General features: G+C 36.4%; 1 protein-coding gene across 9 annotated transcripts in view; it reads right to left on the bottom strand.

Moving 5' to 3' along the window:
- RASAL2 (RAS protein activator like 2) overlaps nt 1–23,110 on the bottom strand; it is a 263,171-nt gene that overhangs the window by 99,974 nt on the left and 140,087 nt on the right. The window contains exon 1 of one of the 9 annotated variants that reach the window (XM_019729852.3): nt 5,783–5,918. The exons of the other annotated variants lie outside the window; for them this stretch is intronic. Within the exon in view, the coding sequence (XP_019585411.1) occupies nt 5,783–5,795 (13 nt within the window). The 5' untranslated portion in view covers nt 5,796–5,918. Of the gene's footprint in view, nt 1–5,782; nt 5,919–23,110 lie in introns of those variants that run through there. 9 annotated transcript variants of the gene reach the window in all.

The raw sequence follows: 23,110 nt of genomic DNA, 5'->3' as shown, positions 1-23,110 counted from the left end.
TTTTCTGTTATTCTCATTTTAGACATTCTGATGGGTGTGTAATTCCATTTGGGTTTAAATTTCTATTTCCCTGATTACTAAAGAAACCGAGCACTTTTTCATATACTGAATGGCCTCTTGGATTGCCTCTTTTGTAAAACTGGCATGCATGTCTTGTCTTGCTCTCATTGATGTGTAGGAGTCCACTACATATTATGATTGGATATTAAAACTTAAAATTTTCTCTTTTCAGGCTGTCAGAGAAAAATGTAACATAAGCAACATCTGGACTAAAACCGAAAAGCTTTAAAACAGCTTCTATTCTCTTGTAACCCAGGTTTGATAAGGGAAAAGAGATAGAAAAAGTCTACCTTTAAATACTCAATTCAAAAACTAGGCAAAATGAAAATGGGTTTATACTTTCTGACACAGGGAGAAACCTACCAGAAAACTGTCATTAACATAGCACTTTATAGTAATAAAATAGTCACACCCTTGAAGCTCACTATTTCGTAATTAAAATTTCATTGTCAGATACGTTTTGCAGTTTGTTCACAGGAAGACATACTTCTGAAAAAACTGGTAAATAAAAACTGGTTGGACTTTCCTTTTAAAAAGGACCAAATGAAAGCCTGACTTCTGGTTTTAAAAATCCTTTCATTTAAAAAAACACACAAATAAACATCCTCCCTCCCCCACAACACACACACACACACACACACACACACACACACACACACACACACACAGTCCTGAAACAAAGTGGTGTCATCAAGGATTGACCTAAGCAGCTCTACTGAGGCATATGCATCAACTTGATACACTTCTGGCCTTTTCTATTACAATAAACTCCCTCTGCAGAGTATGTTTTGGTTTTGTACAAGCTAAAAAATGTTTCCAAGGGAGACTGGTTTTCATTCTTTGTAATGACAGCAGTAAGTCTTAGGATATCTTCTTTACACCATGTTTTTGGTTTTGTTAATAAAAATGGTTGGCACCGGTTCCAATTAAAAAAAAACAAGCTATGAATATTTTTTTGAAAATTTACCTTTAAAACTTGATCATCAATCAAATATTTACTGAGTTCTATTTTAAAAGATAAGGAAATGAATAAAGCTAAAACTAAAATATATTTCAAAATGTTAGTAATTGTAGCTGTGCAAATATTTACAAGTAAAACGATGGTACTCGTAAACTACAGCTATATTTATTGTTCCAGGAAATTATCATGATGTTTCATTGAATTTCAAGTGGAGGTAAAATGCTTCAAAGATATTCTCAGGATGTATGTTAGCAAATTATACAGAAGATAAAATAAAGGTTTTAATTTATTAAAAATACCCGTAAATTTCAGTTGTGCAAGAATCTCACAAAAATCAGATCAAACACTATGAGATGCAATTTCCCAACCATATGCAAAAAAAAGCAATTACATAATCTATTACCCTTTCTTTGGGTAATTAGTGTCCCGTACTTTGAGAAAATCCTAATAAGAAATATTCTATAACCATACTGGGCAAACTCTTAGAAATGAGGTCTCTAAAACAAGCTCTTGGTACACAAAAAATAATTATCCTTCCCTTTCAGCCTATGTAGTCACAAAGGCCAGATTTTTTAGTGGCTCTTCTTGCACTCACTTTGACACATCGATTCCTTTTTTTCCCCATGAAGGAAATAAGCTATTTCACTTATTTACCTGATACTATATTCTAGGTGCTGGAAAAAGGAGTTATTGGAGTAGGGAAACAAGCACTTTAACCTTCTCCTGACTCACGAGACCAAAAATCAAATCAACTACACACAACCTACTTGAAGTATAATTTAGCAAAAAAAATTACAAACCGGAATATTAAGTGAAAGAATATCCCGTCTTTCTAGTCTTCATATTAACTAAAGATATTCTCTATGAATAGTTAACTATGCAACAGTGCTGGTAAGGTTTTTGAAGTTACTCCACAATCTTTGGAATTACAGGTAAGACATCGGAGTTAGCAACTTGTCCAACAGGTAGGCTCTCCTAGGTGACACCTGATCCTGAATGACACCTGTGTGATTCACCCTGGCAGCTCAAGTTGCTTACTTACCACAATCTGCCATAAGAAAGAGCATAGAACCAGGTAATTTTTCTTCTTCAAAGAATAGGACAGCACTAACCTAAACTAACTTTTCAAGTTGCTGTTTCAGAAATTCACTTACTCATAAAGTACTGAAAACCTGAGCATGACAGAAATGTGAAGTTAGAGTCAAATTATTGATAAGAACTCCTCACTGGCTCCCTCTCCATGTGTTTAAGTTCATGGTACTAATTCAGCTGAATGGTGAGGTCTGAGGAAGGGCCAGGAGGGCACCAGAGAAGATAGACTTTCATCTGAATTTTAATGACTGACTCAGTAAGTCTCTCATACTTGTCAAGTATGTACAAAGAAAGTATTCTCAGTGGCAATGCTTAAGGCTTCCAAACACAAGCTGAGATCATACCCATAATTAAATGTGGAATTTTGATAGGCTGAATCCCCATCAGCACTTAAAACAAAACAAAACAGACAACTATAAGGGTTCATATTGCTCAGTCATGACTCATTTTCTTGAATCAATTCACTAGGAAACAACAAGACACAATCACTTTTCTCCCTTCCCTGCAATAAAGAATTAGATACTTGAAGAAAGTTTATTTAGCTGAAGTGTAAGAATCTGGTGAACCTTATTTCACAATAGTCACCTGCTTCTTCACCAAAACTGATATATAGAGAACTGAAAACAAGAACCCCACGAACAACCACTAGAGGACGTGAAAGAACAGAAAGAAAACAATGAGTCTAACTTTTCCTCATTAATGCCACTGAAGGTCAAGACTGGAGCAGAAAGGGAAACACAACCATGTTGTCTACATAAGGATTCCCAGAGTTTTGAGTGGATAATCAGGTAATTTTTATGAGTAAAGAATACAACTGACAACTTGGAGTGTTTTACATGTCCAGCCTCAAGACCCGACCCCTGGCCTGGCTTGTTTTCACTTTTATTTGAAGAAATTTCATTCTTATGGTATTAACTGGGGTACAAAACACAGAATTATACCCAAGAGGTAGAAGAAATTGCAGCAGGAAAGGAAATATGACACCTCCTTTGAATGAGACAAAAGTTTTGATCAACTATAGCCAAACTATTATCACAAAAATGTCATAGCTATATTGCCGAGCTCTTAACCTTCTTTGAGAATTTAATATACCAACTATATTTATGTGGAGACATATGTGTGTGTGTGTGTGTATATATATATATATATATAATAATTTCATGAAAAACATTTGAAGAAACTAGTATCAAGGAAAAAAACCACGAGTAGTGAAAATGGGCCTGCTTTTAAGAAGACACCAGTCACAAGAAAAACTTTTCAGGTACATAGAAGAGTTTCTTCTTTCATGCCACTCATTTCACTCAACTCCTATTTAAAATTTGTGTCTAGTCACAAAATGGGTCCTTTATTGTTGCTTTCCTCTGACACAGAAAACAATCCTGCATAATCTGACATTTTTATTCAAGAGAGAAAAAGGAATATGTGTTTCCTTCTAACATGGTAGTAAGTTTTATAATGATTAGGTTGCTTAATAAAGTAATTTTTTTCAAATTAGGTCAGTAAACTACCAGCAACAATTGTTTCTAACATGGGGTAATATACTCAGGCCAAAGGTCCACATCTGCATATCTATCTATCTATCTATCTATCTATCAATCAATCATATGTACACATAACGTAATACACATACACATCATGGCAGTCCTTTCCACACTCCAAGCAGGATAAGAGATGAGAGAAAAATCTAAGTCCTGTTGTAATACAACATGAACACTGTTAAACTGGATAGAGCATTATGACCCCATTTTTACAGCCATCAGTCCTCTTATAAACAGTGTGCTTAAGTGATGGATTCTACAGTAAGACAAACAGTCTCTTGTTTCCTACTGGGTGGAGAATGTACTTCGTAATTTGGTTTCCGATAGCCGAGAGCAATAATGAAACGTACTGCTATTCCTTTATTCCTTATAACATACTGCTCATCCCACACAGCCTTGTAAATCACAAGTGTACTTACACAGACCCAGTCGAACACTGGAATGAACAGGTCAAGCTTTAACAGAAAAGGACAGCATTACTTCACTGTGGTTATAGCCAAGTCAAGTTAACTTGTTCCCAAGAGTTGCAAAGAGCCCTGACAGACCCTCTGACAGTGGCTATCTTTACTATTTAGCTCACGAGAATAGTGTGGCCTCTCTCAACCCCACAATGGTCTCCAGAAAAATGGAAAGGGCAGCAACCTTTTTTAGGAACTAAATGAAAATGTATGAAGACAGATGTTCCCTGTCTTTTGTGACTCTCAAGACTCTCCACTTAAGTCATCCTTTAACACATAACTCATGAGGTGAGGACCCGTATAAATGGAGAGAAACAGAGCTGAACCATCGGTAAGGAAGCGATTGTTTCAAACAGTGGGGTAATTTTTAAATGTTATCTTACATTTTTAAAAAACAAACATAGAGAAGGCTGAATACGGGAAGATATTTTGCCTCCAATATGTAGATAGAAGTTACAAAAATGGACATTATCATCTAGAAAAAACTTTATTAACTTAAATTATACAGAAAATTGTTAAGTCCTAAAGTCTTAAAAGAAATTAAAATCAACTTGAGTTTTAATTTCATATACAGATATTCAGAATATGCCACAGTTATGCAATTGTTTATATAAAAGCAGCATACAAACTATAGTCATTTTCCTTAACGGAAAGATTTTTTTGTCTTCTATAAATATTTTGCTATATATTTTTGGTGTTGACCAAGAGCATGGTATCAGTATGATTTGATGACACCCGTCCCCATTATCTCCTCTCCATAGATTTCAATCTAGGTTTATGATGCTTTTGGTCTACTTAGGCAATAATCCATGGTACCTGAAACCTGCTGATACAGGACAGATGAAAAAAAACAAAAACAACCCACAAAACCTAGTGTAACTGATTCTGTGAACAAAATAATAAACTGAAAATCAGGAGATCTAGATTTTTGCTTCAATTCTGTTCCTAACTCTGTGATCTTGAGCAAGAATTAAATCCCTTAGACCTCAATGTTCCCATTGCAAATGGAGAGATTGGACTTTACATGATCTCTAAAGTCTCTTTCTGAATTAACTTTCAGTGAGCCAATCAGTTAAAGTTTCTAACTTGTCATCTAGTGGCAGAGGACATTAAAAGCCTACCTTGGGCAGAAAGAACAAGCAGAGTTCTCATTTGAATGCCCTTATTGTTGTCTATGGAGCCAACCTGTTGAAATTTCCAAATGACACAGATTTATTCAGAGCTACTAAGATTCAATCAAGGCTGTTAGAATCTTACTCGTGGTCAATATATTTTGCCTCCCTCAGAGAGAAACGATCTGTATCCGTTCCCAGGTATCTTAATATTTCATAAAGAATTTTGGGGAAGATCCAGAATAAGAATCCACTTCAACTTATTAAAAGAACAAATAAATGTTGCAGTGTTAATATTTTGCTACGATCATTACCCTTTTAATTGGTCTGCGCTTCTCCAATGCCTATTCCTGTGCTGGATTCCTGTCCTGGAATGCTGACAGCCACAACACAATATTCCTGTGACCTCACAGTAATGAAAACCACCCTATTTTTTTTTTTAAGCCAATAATCACAAAGGTAAACAGCCACTGCGTCTGTGTAATTTTTAAAACGCCACACTCCCTGTACAGATATACAAACTTTTCATTTCAGTCTCAGACGGACTCGAGGAACTCTTACCTGGGGTCTGCATTCTGGGAAGTTTCTGGGTGCTGCTAACATGATCCTTCCGGCATGCCCGTCAGAAACTCAGAACACTTTGTACACCGTACTCCCTCTCTCCCCCCGCCCCCCTCTCTCTTTTGCTCACTCTCTGTCTCAGACAGTTTGGAATGCAGAAAAGCCAGAGCCAATGCCCGTCAAGCTCAATTCTTTCCCCCCCCCCCCCCCAGTGTTTCTGCTAGAGAGCGCTAAACAATAGCCACCCTTCCTTACTCACTGCGTCTCTTTCACAGCACTGAGCGCAGGCAATCTGCTTCAGAAGCAACGTGACTTACCAAGCTAGGATATTCATTTTTTCCATCCCAACGGGGCAGAAGGGTGAATGTGTGCATCTCTGTTTTAAGAAGTGATTTTTTTTAATCAATCTATTTCAAAATCTGCTCTATTTTAAGGGACAGAAAAATAGAACAAACTTCAGAGATTCTTATTTTGAATATTCTTATGCTGAATTAAAATACAAACTTTTCAAAGTACAAAAAGCAGGTAAATATCTTACAGCTGATGTATAGACAGAGTGTGTTCACACACACATTACTATTTTAGATTCACTTACTCAGTAGATCACCTTATCACAGAGGAAATATTTTAAATTTAGAAAACTTTTATTTCTCTAAAACCATTCATTCAGTACGTAAGCTAGAACTTCATTTTAAAAATAAAGAATCAAAAATTAATTTTATATACTGAGTGGCTCTTTACGAGTTAAATCAACTAAATGTGAAGAAATTATGTATAATACTTTTCTCCGTCATCATTTTAATTAGTTTTAAAATCAAACATATTTCCAGGGTTGTTGTTTTTTCTTCATTCCAAAAAAGGGAGGCAGGTCAGTGATGTCATCTTTATTATTGGTATGATGACCTAACATCATGCAGCTGCTCAGTTGCTGAGGTTAGCATGTCAGGACTGATCAATTAAAAAATTCAGTCTGAATCACTGAGCAGGCTCCACCTGCCACTTCAGACAGTGGAACAGGATAGACATGAGAAAAACACACTATCAATCTGTTATCTACCATTTAACAAATGGCTGATGGAAACGCATATATTCTCTATATATGTATGTATGTGTATATATGTATTACATGGAATACATCTCTGACACACTATTAGATATACATATATACACATATTATGGATATACCTATTTGAATATATGTATATCCTTTGGCACCCTTTTTTCCCAACCCTTTTTCTCCTCAAGTCACAATGATTTAAAGTCTCCTTTAATTAAGTCATAATTTGTTTTTGGTTATCTAGGCTCATCTTCCTTGAAGAATTAGAATGCTCTAACACTGCAGTTTCCTCTGCCCTTAATTTTGGTTTCCAATTTTTACTTAAGATGAACTACTTTAAACCTTATCGCTACTCAAATAAGAATCATAGGGAAAGAAAAGTTGTAGAGAAAGGAATAAACGAAGGGTTTATGAAAACTTACAGACCACAGATTCCCACCCTGCCTTATATGGATCAAAACACCAACAACTCCACCCTCTTCTCACCAAAGATAATACAAAGCTTTATCATTATCATTGTTATTTATAATTGACCTTAAATTAGGGCAAAGAACACTGAAATTATTTTTAGTTGATATGCCTCAGAATAATTCTAAGAAATAGTGTATGATTTCCTTAACTCTATCCAAGAGTTAGAACTAAGAACAGTGAGCCTGGGTTGGGTACAAGAACAGGGAGATTTCCGCTCAATAAAAGGAAGTCAGAGCTATTAGAAACAGCTTCTGCAGGGGCCTTCTGCAGCGACTCCCCACCTCTTCCCACCTGGACTGACTGGACCTCCGATGAACACACTGTCGTGCAGCGGAGCTCAGACTGTGCTCTTGAACATCTCTGGGGTGCAGATGAGAAAACAGAACAGTGAGCTTTTTTCCCAGGCGACAGAAAAAGTTCACGGATATCGTTTTCTCAAGTGTGAGTTTTTGTTCTTAAATATACTTAAACATCTTTAAGAATATTCTTAAACAAACCTTAAAGAGGGCTAGGTGGTTCCTAATTCAAATCAATGATGATTTTCAGGTATCTGAAGATTAATGATAACAGTAATCTATTGTGTTCTGCAAAACAAAAAGCACTTCTACTGTTTTAAGCTTTCCAGCCTTGGTGTTGCTACTTCTCTGACTGGAAGTCCCTTCCTTGCCTAGTCTGCCTGTCATATTCTTATTTAGCCTTTAAAACCAGACTTAAATTATTTCCTTAGTGTGGTTTAACTTATTTCCTATCCAGAGTTGATTACATTATCTGTACTATTTTTTTTTTTTAACCCTGTGCTATTCTTTTTTCATAGCCCTTCCCATTACCTAACAGGCGAGGTTAGGGTTTAAGGCCCTTTTCTCCACCAAAATGTGAGGAAGATGGGGGTGGGGGTGACACAGTATTGTCTCATTTTCAGCTTATCCCCACAGCTTGGAACAACGCTTGGCATTAGTAGGTTCTTAATAAATGATAAATGGATGACTAGATGGATGAAAGAATATATTTCACTTACCAAACCTTTTGCGAGTATTTAGACTTCGGAGTACTTTAGAATACCTTCAGGACAGGCACCATTGTACATCCATTTTCTGATGCCAGAGCCTAGCACCACACATGTCACGTGGTGAAACAAGAGCATAAAAGAGCTTATCGCAGGTTCGCATGGTTTTAAGTCACTTAACTGAAGCCAGGAGAATTACATATTAAGGGAAGAGAGTCATTTCATCATTTACTCAATTGGGACCTACTGTAATCGGTGGAATCCTGATCCACAGAAGTGGCTTCTCAGAGTAATTTTCACCATCAGTGAACCCACAGCCATGTGCTGTGCCACTGTGACAAGGAAATTCAGCTTCTCAGGTAGAGAAGGAAGAGGCTGATAAAATCTTAATCTCCTACAACACTAGGGAGTTCCCTAAGAAGCTGGAGAAGCATGAGTAAATGTTTCACCTTTTAGCCATTCACTCAAGTTAGAAAGTGGCTGAAATCTACATCCATGCAGAAAATCCCTCCTTGGTTGGGAACAGCCTCAGAGAGTCTGAAGGAGTTTTGAACTGATGTATTGAATCACACAACTAGAACACTCAACTCAGCACCCAGCATGTTCACTTTGGATATGTGAGGTCACCTAAGCCATTTTATTTCTGCAAATAATCACCATGTTGTAATTATCTGGTTTCACATTTCTCTATAGAGAGTCGGGTAGAGTTGTCTTGACTAATCCATCACACGTAGCCATGATCCAGCATTGTACTTAACACATGATGGTATTAGGTTGAACTACATGAAAATGCCATTTTTCTAAGTCAAAAATAGTGAAATATCAGCAATGATAGAATGAATAATAACAAAGATTCAAACATCCAATGAAGGGTTGGACTGGATGATTGTTAAGGCCTCTTCCAGTTCTGGAATTTCATGATATAATAATTCAAACACAAACAAGAAAATCAATCAATTTCAATGCTTGGTTACCTTGTCAAACTATGGTCCTCTTATATACTCGTATACTAACACAGCACTCTGTTCTTGTCCGTCTTGGAACTTACCACACTTGTAATTTATCCCCATAGAGGATGTCTACCTACATCTCAACCCCGTGCCTATAAGCTCCTTGGTGGCAGGGACTACACCTGGCTTGTTCACTCCTGTATCATCAGTGCGAAATATAGCAACTGCCAGATAGTTAAGTGCTTAATGAATATTGGTTATTACACCAATACCTTGGAAACAGCTATGAGTGGACTCCTGAAGGCTTTGTCTATGTGCTTCCAAATTCAGTATCAGCAAACATTGGTTTTGTTTCTAAAAGGTTAGGATAACATTTTTCTAGTTATGAATCAATCAAATAGTCTCTTTTGTAGATTTTGAAAAATATAGATAGTGTATTTCCTCTTACCCCTTGCAAAAGTAATTATGGAAATTTGAACTTTGGTATAGATACAGAAGTCAATGTGAAAATCAAAGGGCACACACACAAAAATAAGCTAGCTGCATATAATTAAAAATGACTTGCACATTTTATTTCTTACCAAACTAATAAACAAAAAACCCTGTTAATACCTATCTTCTTCTCTTGCAAACAGAAAAATATCTCAAAAGCAGTCAAGCTGTATGTGTGCCTCCTCTTTTGAACAGCAGATGGTCAGAAACACAGCTTCTTCCAACCATAAACACAGTTTCTTTTAAGGGCTCCCCCTATGCCAGATTGGCGTTCTGACACTGTGATCTTCCCATTGCATTCCTTTTAGAGTTCATACTAGAAAAGAAAATCACTGTGTATGACTGGAAGGACAAACACCAAAGTCACCCACTTTTTCAGAAATGCCTCTGAAATTTTAATTTTATTTGTTACGATGGGATCACAACACACACACATACATACACGTTTCTCTTCTGACAAAAACGCATTATAAAGACTAGAAGACCTTAGTCACAGGGTTAGAAAAGTATGTACTTACAAGTGTCTAGAAAAGGCACATGTCAAAAGGTGGCAATTATGATAGCCACACAAAGTTTTTAAAATGTGTGGCTAAACATTAGAGCTTTACCTTTCTCTCCCAGCTAAGATGACTGAGTAGTCTGCATTTCCTTACCTGACATGGCAACGGGCAGGGAGGAAGCATTAAAGGGAACAGACAAAACCAGTCAGTCACCTTCCCCATATAATGCAGATAGTACATCAGTTTCAGTAAAAATAAGTCATTAGGCATTTGTTTTTGCCTTAGTTTTAAAAAATAGTTGCAGCTGTGAGTTACTCTTTCCTTAAAGTCTACTTAGAAAAAAGCACAGATGTTCTGGTAGTCATCAAAATACTAGGGCATACTGCAGGTACAGTTCACCTGGCTCAATTTCCATTATTCCTTTACAACTGACTGAAGCAAGCTAAAATCTAGTAGAACTCCAAGAGATAAGTCATGAAGTATTTGGAAAAAAAAAAAAAGAAAATTCTAACAGCAGTTTCCTAGAGCAGAGAGTTTTAAAATAGACAACCTTAGAAATAAAAGCTATTATTTTGCCCACTTACAGATGAGGAAATGGAGACACAGAAAGGTTTGAGAGAGCAACCTGCCTCAGGTCAGAGTGGTAAGGCCAGAATTCAAACCTCATTTGGCCTCGGAGCACTTTCTCTTCACCACGATGGTACATCAAATTAAACTGCTTCTCCAAATTTATCTTCAAGTGGCATTTTGGGGTGACTGATTTTTCTCTTCATAGCCTTTTGTATTTCCACATTTTCTATCAAATTATTAATTTTATAAAAGAGCTGGCATATTGCTCAAGATCAGGTTTATCAGCAGCTGGGGCAGCAGCTTTCCTTCAGTATGGATGAAGCCAGATGTCTGGAAACATGTATCCGTTAGAACAATGTGCTGAAGTTTCAAAAGGACGACACTCAGCCTTTTTCATTTATTTCAGCCACTGGAGACAGCTATATTCCCCAGAATCTGAGAGGCAGCTCCTGACTTGAAAATGTTCATTTTGAGTGATAATGTGTGAACGTTTTCTTAACATCTGGGCCCTAGGATATGCGGGGGCCAGTAGAGAGGGAGTTCCTCTTATTTTATTTTTTCCTCTTTTGCAGAGAATCAATGAGGAAAGGGGAAGGGAGATATTCTCCGTAGCTTGGCCTCAAACTATGTGTTCTTAGGAAGAAATCCAATTCAAGAGAGAATGAGGGGATCTTTTCTCAGCTCTGTGGCTATTCTTCGCCTCTTCCATTTTCAACATACTTAATATTAAATAGGTCAATAAATTTACTCAAATCTTACCCTCTATATAAAGATTGAAGTAAAAACAAAAACAAAACAATACAAAACAACAACAAAAAAACAAACCTACTATTACAAATGTAAATTCGGTCTTTGGTTTGTAAATGTTTCATATTTTTTTTCTGTAAGAATATCATCCCTTAGTTAAACCTTTAAAAATGATGTTCCTGATTTTTTAAAAGTAGAAAATCTATTCCCCAAAGGGAAACTGAAGTTCTTAAGCAAGGGGAAATTTAATCTGTGATAGTTCTACCCATTACTTCTGAACCATTAGGATGGTGATAGTAATAAAAATAAGACCCTTTTCTCAACTATATTCCAGGCTCCAAGAGGGCAATCCTCTAGGATTTTACGATACCAGTCTTATTACATTTTCATTTCCAATATTACATTTCAAAGTACATTTCCCCCTATTTTTTGAGAAGGGTTATTTTTGAAAGTTCCTATGTAATGACATGAGAGTTTTTTCATTTTTAAAAGTTGAGATAAATGATCCTCCAATCAGTTAAAGCCAAGTTTAAAACATTGTGGACATGAAAAAAAAAACTCTATAAACCATCACTTTTAGTTCTAGAACATATCAGTAAATATAAAAAATAACTTTCAAAAGGTTAAAACTTCCTTCTAAATTTCTGCACACACAGTAAAAAAAAAAAAAATTATAGTTACCAAAAAAGCATTCTATGTCATAAGAATTGAATAAGATATTCTCCCAGAAGACGCAAAAGTAATGGTATAAAAGGCACAGAATTATGGACAAGGCACATAATCAATTCATGAAAAACTCCAAAACAGCGATCGGACAAAGAAACATAGTGCAGTTCAGGAACACAAACACTGCATTCAGGACTGATTAACTGTTTGCTTTGAAAACAAGCCAAATTTTTATGTTCATCACAAGGGATAACATATTTTCTCTTGGCAATAAAACATGGTATCTAAATTTATTACTGCTGGAGCCAAAGACAAAAAATACCACTACCATCAATGAAAAACTTGAAAATTGTCTATAAGAGATTTGTTTCAGTGACATTAGTGATGTAATTCCAATAAAAAACAAAGAACTTGGTTTTCAACATATTCAAGAACTATGATTATGTGACCGTGGATTAAAGAATATTAACCTAACTTCAGTAGTGGTTACTATTAACAGATAAATCTGCCCAGGATAAAGTTAGCATGTGGCTTGTCTATCTGAACTAACTTAATACTAAATAATGTCATATTGAGAGGAAACAAAAATAAGTGAAAAATAGCTATATTTTGGGGAAGTCTAATGTTTGAGTGATACTTTCTAGGTGACAAAAATTGAGAGATGAAAGAGATGAAGGAATCTGCTAAGCACACAGTCATTGAGGATTACAGGCAGAATCACACTCCCATCCTTAGGTCTCTCAGGAGGCCAACCAGAGAAATAAGAACAGGGATCTGTGTATGGCCTTTGGCAGCATCCCTTTCCCCCTCATGTCAGGAAATAAATACAATGCTTTCTATCTCATTGGCAAGAGGAAATCAGGCCACAACACTGATTTTAAGAACATAAGTTTTGTCCTTACAGCTTTTCAGGCTTGAATTTGTAAAATTTGATTATTATGGACCACACTTTATCCTTGTACCATCAGTTGTTGCATAATTTAAATTTTCCCCTACAAAACATTGAAAATTTTCTAAAACTTTCATGATGCGTATTTTAAATTTTACACCATGAAAAACATGAAGTTCAACAGAATACGAATTGGAAAACGCTGACAATATATTGTGCATTCTTGTTCAGTGTTCAGTGGGACCCACTATTGAGTGCTATTAAGTGCCAAGCATGTTCTTTGTAAAGAAGTTCTCTAAACAATGCATGAAGTTGCATCTTTAGTGAACAAATCTCATTCATCACAATTTTTCCTATGAATGCCAATAGTAACAAACACCTACGTATTCTGTTTTTATATTTTTGAAGAGATGACTACACTTGTTTTGCACTAAATAACAGTAAAACAGACAACTTTACCAACGAATTTATTTCTGTAAGGGCAGAAGGATAGCACTACTGTTGGTGTCAGAGGACCCAGCGTATACAGCTCTGCCTCTTGCTCACCGTTCCACGCAGGTGAAAGATCACAGTGTGTAAGAGAACTGGCCTGAGGGCCAGATTACCAGGTTCAAATACCAGCTGTGCCATTTACTACTTGCAGGGTCTTGGAAAAGCATTGCCTCAGTTTCTTTAAATATTAAAAAAAGAATAACAGGGATAATGATTGTACCTAGCTCATAAGGTTAAATGAGTAAATGTCTGCAAAGTGCTTAGAACAGTACCTGGCACAAACCACTATGTAAGCATTTGTGGAGTAAAAAGTAGTATTCTGTATGTTTGGGGGAGGCGGGCTATAAAACAGTGGGGGGGGGGGGAATGAGAACAATTTTTATATTTCATCCCTCAAAAAGCTTACCTCTTTGCTATAAAGATCTTTACAATGTCTTCATGTACCAGGACTCACAAGTTATTATCACCTCAGATTCTCTGAAATCTTTTCCTTTTCCTTGCATTTATAGAAATGTTTGATTCTTTTACCAGGGAACACTTTCAATGTGTTCATTGCATTGTCCAGAATACATCCCACTGCAACTATAATCATGTGAAAAAGTCTGTAACTTTGTCAGAAAATATTCCTCTTACCAAGAGTACCATTCAGTCTTTTGTTCCATCTGCAGAGAATATTTGAAATAAGATACTACATACCCTATCCCATAACCATAGATGCCTTGATAAGAAAATGCTGACATTGTAAATTACCCAAGGAGAGGTGTAAATGGAATGCTTTTGTGAAATAATTTCCCAGTAGGTATATAGGACAGTCGCTTGCAGAATCTTGGGTATATAACCCAAGCAGCAACATTAAAACAACACCTTACTTAATGATCGTCATGTTATGGGCTGATATTTACCCAGTTTTCTGAACTTACCAATCAAACAATTTTGCGAAAAGATTTGTGCAGGGCTTACTAGCCACCTGACAATAATGCTGCAATACACATAAAGTGGAACTGTAAATAAACTAGTGCTTTCATTTTAGCATTCAACCACACGTATACTTTTCCAGAGACAAATGAATGACTCTGATAACTTAAGGCAATTTAATCAACAATATTGTCAACCAAGATTTCTTAACTGTATAATAAGTGCTGATCTAAATATTGCTAGAGATAGATTTGTCTGTTTTGTGATAGTAAGAAGTACATCCAAAGTGGCTAAAGGAAAGGTGTTGAATTTCATCAAAGTAATTTTTTGGTGTATACTGCATTTCTGATTACATTTTTATTTTTGGTGCTATTGGTGACCTTTTTTTAATGAAAAGAGCTGTTCTCACCAAAAATTTGGCATCGTGAGAATGTTTGTCATAATCTATTAAACTATGCATAATTAGTATTTAAAATCTAAAATTACAGTACACTAATTAAAAATTAGAAGGGGTTTTTAATGTGTTCATACATTGATTATTTATAACTCAAATTATTTTTTCTTACAGAAAATACAGCAAAACTGGCAGAGAGAGAGAGAAACTAACATTTAATGAGAACCTACAATGTGCCAGCACTCTGCTGGGGAACTTAATTTTAATATCTTATTTTCCATAACCCTGTGAAGTAGTAACTATCACGCTGATTTTATACATTCAAAAGGCTGTTTGCTTAAATTACACATTACTTTATCCTTAAATTACACATTTCTTTATCAAAGTAATATATGTATACTGTGGAAAAAAACAAAATCAACCCTCCTTAAAATCAAACCAGCTAATAAAAACTAGCAACCCTATCACCCACCCACCAAAGTCATCCCTCTTGTTAATTTTTAGCTTTTCCTTTGGTATTTATCTCAACATTTCTAAATAAAACCTAGTGTTATAAGAATATTATTTAGAAATGTTGAGATTAGGTTTGGGCAGGATGATCTCTCAGCCAGCCACACTGCCGGCATCATGGATGGGACTTCCTTCATGGATATTCTGGGGATTTGTCGTCTTCTTGTCCTTCCCGATTTCCTCCTCCTATTATTTGACAGATACTTACCTTGGAATACAGTGCAGTTTAGAAACCTTGTCCACGTGGAGCTTTCGGGGTACTGCTCCATGGTCTTCGCTTCTAATATTAACGTCAAGAAGTCAGATGCCACTCTTCTTGAAAACCAATATAGGGTATTTTTGATTCTGAAAATTTTTAGGAGGCTCTCCTCAAAACAGATGTTCTGAAATTTCCTGAACAGGTGCCTTAATGTGGGTCTGTCTTTGTTCATTATGCTGAACACTTGAGAGACCCTTTTAAACTGGAAAATCCTCACGTGCAGTTCTGGGAAATTTTCCTTCAGGTCTTTACCAAATGTCCCTTAACTAGGGAGGCTTTCCCTGATCATCTCATATAAAATAATGGTCCTTTTCCCCTTCTCTACCTACAGCCTTCTCTAGACCCTTTACCCTACCGACATCGTACCTCATTTCTCCTCCATCACATCAGTCATCATATGACATATTGTAGAGCTGTTTAGTTTTGTCAGTCTACTCCTCCCAGAATGGAAGGTCCATGAAGGCAGGGGCTTTGATTTGTATTGCTGGCTGCAGTATTTTGAATACTTTGTTCACACAGGCCAGAACCGTCTGTGGCACGTAATAGGCATTTAAAAAATATATACTTGATGGATGGAAAAAATAACTCCATAAAGCAAAGTAATTTGCTAAGTTAGTCCCTCTGCAGGGCTTTGAATCAGGATCAAAATTTAGTTGGGGACGGCAAGAAAGGCACAAGGGCTCAGAGCTACCTGCCAATGTTTAAGTCATTCTTTAACTAGAAGTAGCCAGTGGGTAACTGAGATTTGTACAGTGATGGGGAGGCACCATAATAAAGTGGATATGAAGTCATATAGATCTGCGTTTGAATTCTGGTTCTGCCAATTTGGTGGCATCAGCACTCAGTCTATATGTACATGAGGACAGTAACTGTACCCGTCTCACAGGACCACTGCGAGAAGCAGGTGAGATGGTACGCATCCAGACCTCAGCATTATGTCTACCTGGGCTCGCTTCGTGTTTCTTCACATTTGTGACTATTCTTTATTTTAATTTTAAAAATATAAAGAGATAAATTTGAGGTGGTAATCATTGAGAGTAAGAAATAGGAAGAATCAGAGACTCACACTTAAAACGAGACATTTCATGGTACTTTATCCTTAAAAAAAAAAAGATAGGCGATGAGATAAAGTTTGTAAAGCATACTAACTATTCAAGAATTTATTGAATTTATCAGAAAAAAAATAACCACGTGTATTAGTTTCCTAAGGCTGCTGTAGCAAATTACCACAAACTGAGTGGCTTAAAAGCAACAGAAATTTATCTCTCATAGTTATCTGGAGGCCAGAAGTCCAAAATTAAGGTGCAGGCAGAACTGTACTTCCTACAAATGGCGTAGGAGAGAATCCTTCCTTGCTTTTCCCAGATTCTGGTAGCTTTGGGCGTTCCTTGGCTAGTGTCTATGTAACTCCAATCTTTGTTTCTGCTTCACAAGGCCTTCTCCTCTGTCTTTGTCTTCCCATCTCTGTATCTTATAAGGACAATTTATCATTGGATTTAGGACCCATCCAGATAATTCAGGATGGTCTCGTCTCAAGATCCTCAATTTAGTTACTTCTGCAAAGACCCCTTTTCCAAAGAAGGTTATGGTCACAGGTTCATGAGATTAGGAAGTAAACGTGTCTTTTTGGAGGCTACCATCAACCAACTACACCAGGCACACACTTTGTTCTTCCTTTGGATTTTGTATTATCTATTCTTATTGGATTTTCTATGCGGTTTTTCTAGCTACAAGAACAACAAGGTTGTCTTCCTGCCAATTATGCCTTTAGATTCAATAACAGACTGTTATTAATTACAGTCCCCATGGTATTGTTTTCTGACACCTAGTTTCTAATTTAAAAAGACTTCCTAGCCTCAAGAATGCTCCTGCTAATTTAATGGATACTAAAATATAGTGTGTTTTTTCAAAGCTATTTGAGAGGCCCACAACGGCAGCCACTAAACTTATATATATATGCAAATACTAGGATTCTTAAAAGTTTGGTAATTTTTAAGTTTCATTCAAAATAGAGAAGAAATGTTGGTTAGAATGAGCTTATACTATTTACCTGGACAATGTTACTACAGCAAACTGGTACTTCGGTAAGGGCCTTACAATATTTATATGATGGCATCTTAGTTTACTCCATAGGGATAAGTGTTATGCTTCTGACTGCCCCTAGAAAGAAGACCTATAACTTAAATCATATGGCCAAAAGTCCACAGAAAAGAAAGCAAGCTACGGAAAATGGAGACAAAAATGATTATCGTGAGAAAAATAGAATTTTATTAGATATTTTTTCTGAGACATAAACCTTTGGTACAATCATCAATTCTGAAGTAACATGGCATCGTTACCAATAAAGGGGAAACAGGATACTTTTTGAAAGACGGATATATCAAAGGATGACTTCTTAGAGTCTAATGACATTTCTTCTGAAAACCCATTCATGGATTTCACTTATTAACAAAGAATAAGAGGGAGGGAAATTTCTGCTAACGAAATTTTTCATCTCTTCTTATTCCCTGATACAACATACCTTTGTTTGATCTATGGTTCACCATTTCGAATGTGGAAAATCCACGGACCAGCCTTTGTATGGGCACATGAGATTCCACAAGATTAATTTTTCTTTAAATTGCTATGTCAATTAAAAAAGGAGAATAGTACTGCAATGGACTATGTGTTGGTGTCCCTCCAACATTCATGTGTTGCAATCCTAGTCCCCCACGTGATGGTGTTAGGAGGTGGGGCCTTTAGCAGGTCATTAGGTCACAAGGGTGGAACCCACATGAATGGGATTCATGCCCTTTTAAAAGGAACCCCAGAGAGCTCCCGTGCCCTCTTTCCACTATGTGGGGAGACAAGAAGTTGGCAGTCTACAACTGGAAAAGGGCCCTCAGCAGACCCCATACCTTGGACTCGCCAGCCCCTTGAGCTGTGAGAAGTAATTGTTTGTTGTTTAAGCCCCCCCTAGTCCACAGTATTCTGGTATAGCAGCCCAAGCTAAGACAAATACTATACCTGAGTGTATTACTTGGGCATAAATACAACAGAGCAGGTAAATTCATTGCTAAGCCCTGAGAAAGATGACGCAAATATCAGTATAGTTCTAATTTACTAACCCAAGCAACACATTTAGTCATATAAGCTCATCTTTTACCTATAACCCTATGCTATATCACTGATGCCAAGCATTATTAAAAGAGGCCAAATTTTCTCCTCACTCCTATTTTGCACACAGTTTCTTTTGGGAAGGCTTATCTATCATTGTGGAACTGTCTAACTTTTAGTCGCTACTCCAAGGCTATTTTTATCTAATTGTTATGTGCACTGCCAATGCTTTTTAATGTATTTTTCTATCTCCTCTTACTTTCACTTACACCCAGTGTATTATTTCATTGGCTCCTTCACCAGCTTATTTGGTTCCTAATACACACATCTAAAAACTTCTCTCCAATTCTTACTTTAAAAAATTAATTACAAAAGATTTGTTTAAATATGTTTTTGACTCTTAGATGTCACTACTCTGATTAAAGTGAGAGGGGAAAAAATCTAAAGGCCTTTAAATGGAAAAAAATGAGCTGATATAAAATAATAATCTTTATTATTACCAGCTCTCTTTCTAACTCAGTCTTTCTTTCATTTCCTTCCTATCCTATGAATTCATATTCTTTTCACTCTTTTCTACTCTGAATTTTTCCTATGTATTCTCTACTCTCTAGAGTTAGAAAGAACATGCCAAACTCAGACAAAACAAGAATTATTCTGTAAGCAGAAGGAAAAAAAAAATGAAATGGATGGGAATTTCCTGTTATGCTATGTTAAATATCAATTAAAATGAGAAAAAAGTTAACATGCAAATTTCTGAAGACAACAGGAAAGAGAATAGGCTGTAAATTTCAGAGAAAAGAAAGTAATCAGAACAATCCAGTAAACACAGTTTTATGAGAAACTTCAGCGCTTCCTCTCTTAAGTATTGTTACTATAGAAATCCCAGGGCAGATGGGTGCTGAGAGGGTCATAACAAAACATGCTTCATCCCTGGAGGCAGCTCCAATCTGTTTTGGACACAAACTCAACCAGATTTTCCACCAATCTGATTCATAAATCCTTCTGTTTGAAATATAAACTGAAAAGGATTTGGTAATAAACAGCTTAGCCAATCCTGGACAACAGAGACAGAGACGATAGAGACAGAGAGACAGAACTAAAGCAAGTAATGTTTAGCTAATTTTGCTCAACTTATCTGAGTCATGTGTTTTTCCTTTTGGAAAAGGTTCTATGGCAGCCAAGGGCCCAGATGAAGCCTCAAAAATAAGTCTCAAGATGCTTTATAAACAACTCTACCCCCATGTTTCTACCTCCATCACACAACAGAAAGGTGAATGATGACTGTACATTTGAAGAAAGGAATTCACCAAACTGTACAAGTAGAAAGTGAAAAAACAAACAAGTAATGAGATACAGAGGCAGGATGCTTCCTAAGAGGTCACACCTCAAATTTCTTCATTGGGTTGATTTAAACCTGTCCAAGCAAAATGAGAAACATTAACACCTGCTCTACTATCTCACTGATTCCATGATAGATACGTTAAATCATACGCACAGCATTTATGATCCACAGAAAACGCGTCCCCCAGCATTAAGTCAGCTACATTTTATGTAACAAAGAGGCAAAGAGAAGAAAATACCCTTTTTAACATTCCTGGAAAATCCAATAGAGGTTACTTTTATAATCCATTAAATTATAATCATCTAACATAAAAATGTCAAGAAGATTTTGTCTTTTTTAGTCAGATTCAATTTCTCTTCTTTACTGCAGATAAATAAAAACTAAGCTGTTTTAATGGCCAACTTAATACCCTGCTACAAATTAATGACCGGAGAGTGAGAAGAAACTTAGCTAATTTTTAAAGCAGTACATTTTAGTAATGTGAAAGCCATTGGTTGGCATCAACATAATATACCCTTCCAGTTAATTCTCTCCGATTTTAGTTCATTGCTGTCCCTGTTTTTGAAATACATCATAAAAAACTGAAATGCATCTTCAGTACAGACAGCCTTCTTCTTCCCTTTTTTCTCTTCCTCTTCCTCCTAATGATAGGTGTTAGTATTATTACCGTTATTATTATTTAAGAATAATAACTCATTCATTTGATTAAAAGTTAAAAGGTTAAGAAGTGTTGTATAATGAAAAGTTAATCTCCCTCCTACTCCAGGTCTCTAGTTTCCTCCCCAGAAGCAAGCACTGCTAAAGGTTTCATACATACAGTCTAGTGTTACACACACACACACACACACACACACACACACACGTGACATTTTTTACACAAATCATAGTATACATACATATTTCTGCACCTGCTTTCTCCCCTCTCCCTTTAACAATGTAATGTATCTTGGAAATTGTTTCAAATTATTACACATGGAGCTACTTTCTTTTGCACAGGGGCACAGTAGCCCATTATATAAATTTAACGTAATTTATTTAAATGGCCTCCTACGGATGGATACTTGGGTTGTTTGCTCTTGTGTTAGTAAAAAGAACTATGCAAGGACTGTGTGAGTAGATGTGTAGGGCTGTAGATGTAGACTGCCTCTGGGGCAAAGGGGACGGAAACTTTTGCCAAAATGCATCCTGCAGATTAATGGACTAGAAAGCTTGTTTCCTCCTATTCTTCCAAAACACCTTTATCTCTAATATCATAGGTAAAAATCAGTCACTCGCTGTATTTTAATTTGCTTTTATTAATTATAAATGAGGTATAACACCTGTTTCTTGTGTTTAAGTGGCATTTTAATTTTCTTTTTTATGAACTATAGATGCCTTTCCCTATTTTAAAAAAGGTTTCACATATTAATAAAGTAATATATGCACAGAGTCTACTGATTTTATAAGACTTCTTAAAAACAAAATAAAAACACAAAAGAAAAACCCAGCAATCCCCAGCCCTCTTCTTCTAGCACTTTTCCTTCCCCAGAAACAACTACTTTTATCTTTTAGCCAATTCTTTCGGTAGTTACCATCAAGTCTTAAGTAATACGGTTGTACTGATATTTTTTATTTTTTCCATTTCAGACATCATCTATTGACTTTCCACTAAGGCAGATGAGAATTCGATCCTTTCCTCCTGCATTACTGCCCCAGGAGGTATACATACACTTCCTACTCTCTCGCTCTCCCCACGCAGTCACACAGTAACTCTGGGGAGGACAGATAACATTGTGACTGCTTACAGTGCACCACACTGTAAATCCTACTCGTATGTATAACATAACATAGTGGTCAAGAGCACAGAGCCTGACAGCAGACTGCCTGGGTTCAAATCCCGTCTCTGCCTTTTATTAGCTGTCTAGTTCTAGAGGCAAGTTACTTAACTTCTCCATGCCTCGGTCTCCTTATCTGTAAAACAGTACCTGGTGGGTTTACAAGGACTAAAAAAAGGTCAGGTATATTAAGTACGTGTCCTGTAGAAGGTGCTACATAAGCATTCTCTATGTCCAGCACTATTTTTTTGTTTCCCCTGTAATTATTGTCTGATTATTCATTTGTTTAGATTTCTATGTGCTTATTGTTAAGTCAATCCCAAATTTGCTTCCTGTTGTTTAAGTGTATTCAGTTACATCGATTTTGTCTTCTTGGAGCAGTCCTAACGATAGCCTCTGACTGCTCCAATTGGAACTGGATGTCTTCATTCTACAGTTGGCACAGCGCTGTTCAGCTCCATGTGTTCTATAGTATTATTGTCCCAAGGATTCCCTCTGTCTCTCCCCTGTGCTGGATCTCCTATGCCATGTCCTGCTTATTCCTGCTGAAGAATATATTCCATTAGCTTAAAGAGAAATGATGTGCAGGAGGTAATTTAAAAAAAAATCTTACAGGTCTGAAAATGTATTTTATCCTCATGTGTAATGAATGGCTTACGGCTAGATGTGGAATTCTCCGAAGTTTGAGGGTACTCCTCATGGTTTTCTAGCTCCTGATCTTGCTGATGGGAAGTGTGAAGCCATTCTGGTTTCTGATCCTTATTAGGTAATCTGTTTTTCCTTTCTTTGGAAGTTTGTAATACTCTTTGTCACCAGAGACAAAGTGAAATTTCCCGAAAATGGGCCTTGTCACAGGTACTCAGTAAGCCCTTCCAATCTGGAAACTCATATCCCTCAGTTATGGGAAATTTTCTTGAATTATTTTGCTAGTGATTTCCTCCCCTTGTTTTCTTTTTCTGGAACTCATTGTTCTGATGTTGGATATCCTAGACTGGTACTCTAATTATTTTATCATTTTTTTCCCCTCTACATTCTTGGATATTCACTTATTTTCATCTTCGAACACTTCTACTGAATTTTATTTCTGTTACAATATTTTTTTTGAATACACAGAAGCTCTTTGGCTTTGTATAACATTCAGTTCTTGTCTCACTTTATCTG

This window comes from Rhinolophus sinicus, chromosome 11 (genome assembly GCF_057876585.1).
Source record: "Rhinolophus sinicus isolate RSI-liver-muscle chromosome 11, RSI-T2T, whole genome shotgun sequence".
Taxonomy (NCBI): domain Eukaryota; kingdom Metazoa; phylum Chordata; class Mammalia; order Chiroptera; family Rhinolophidae; genus Rhinolophus; species Rhinolophus sinicus.
Note: the sequence above shows the minus strand (reverse complement) of the source record. Positions and strands in the feature narration are given on the sequence as shown.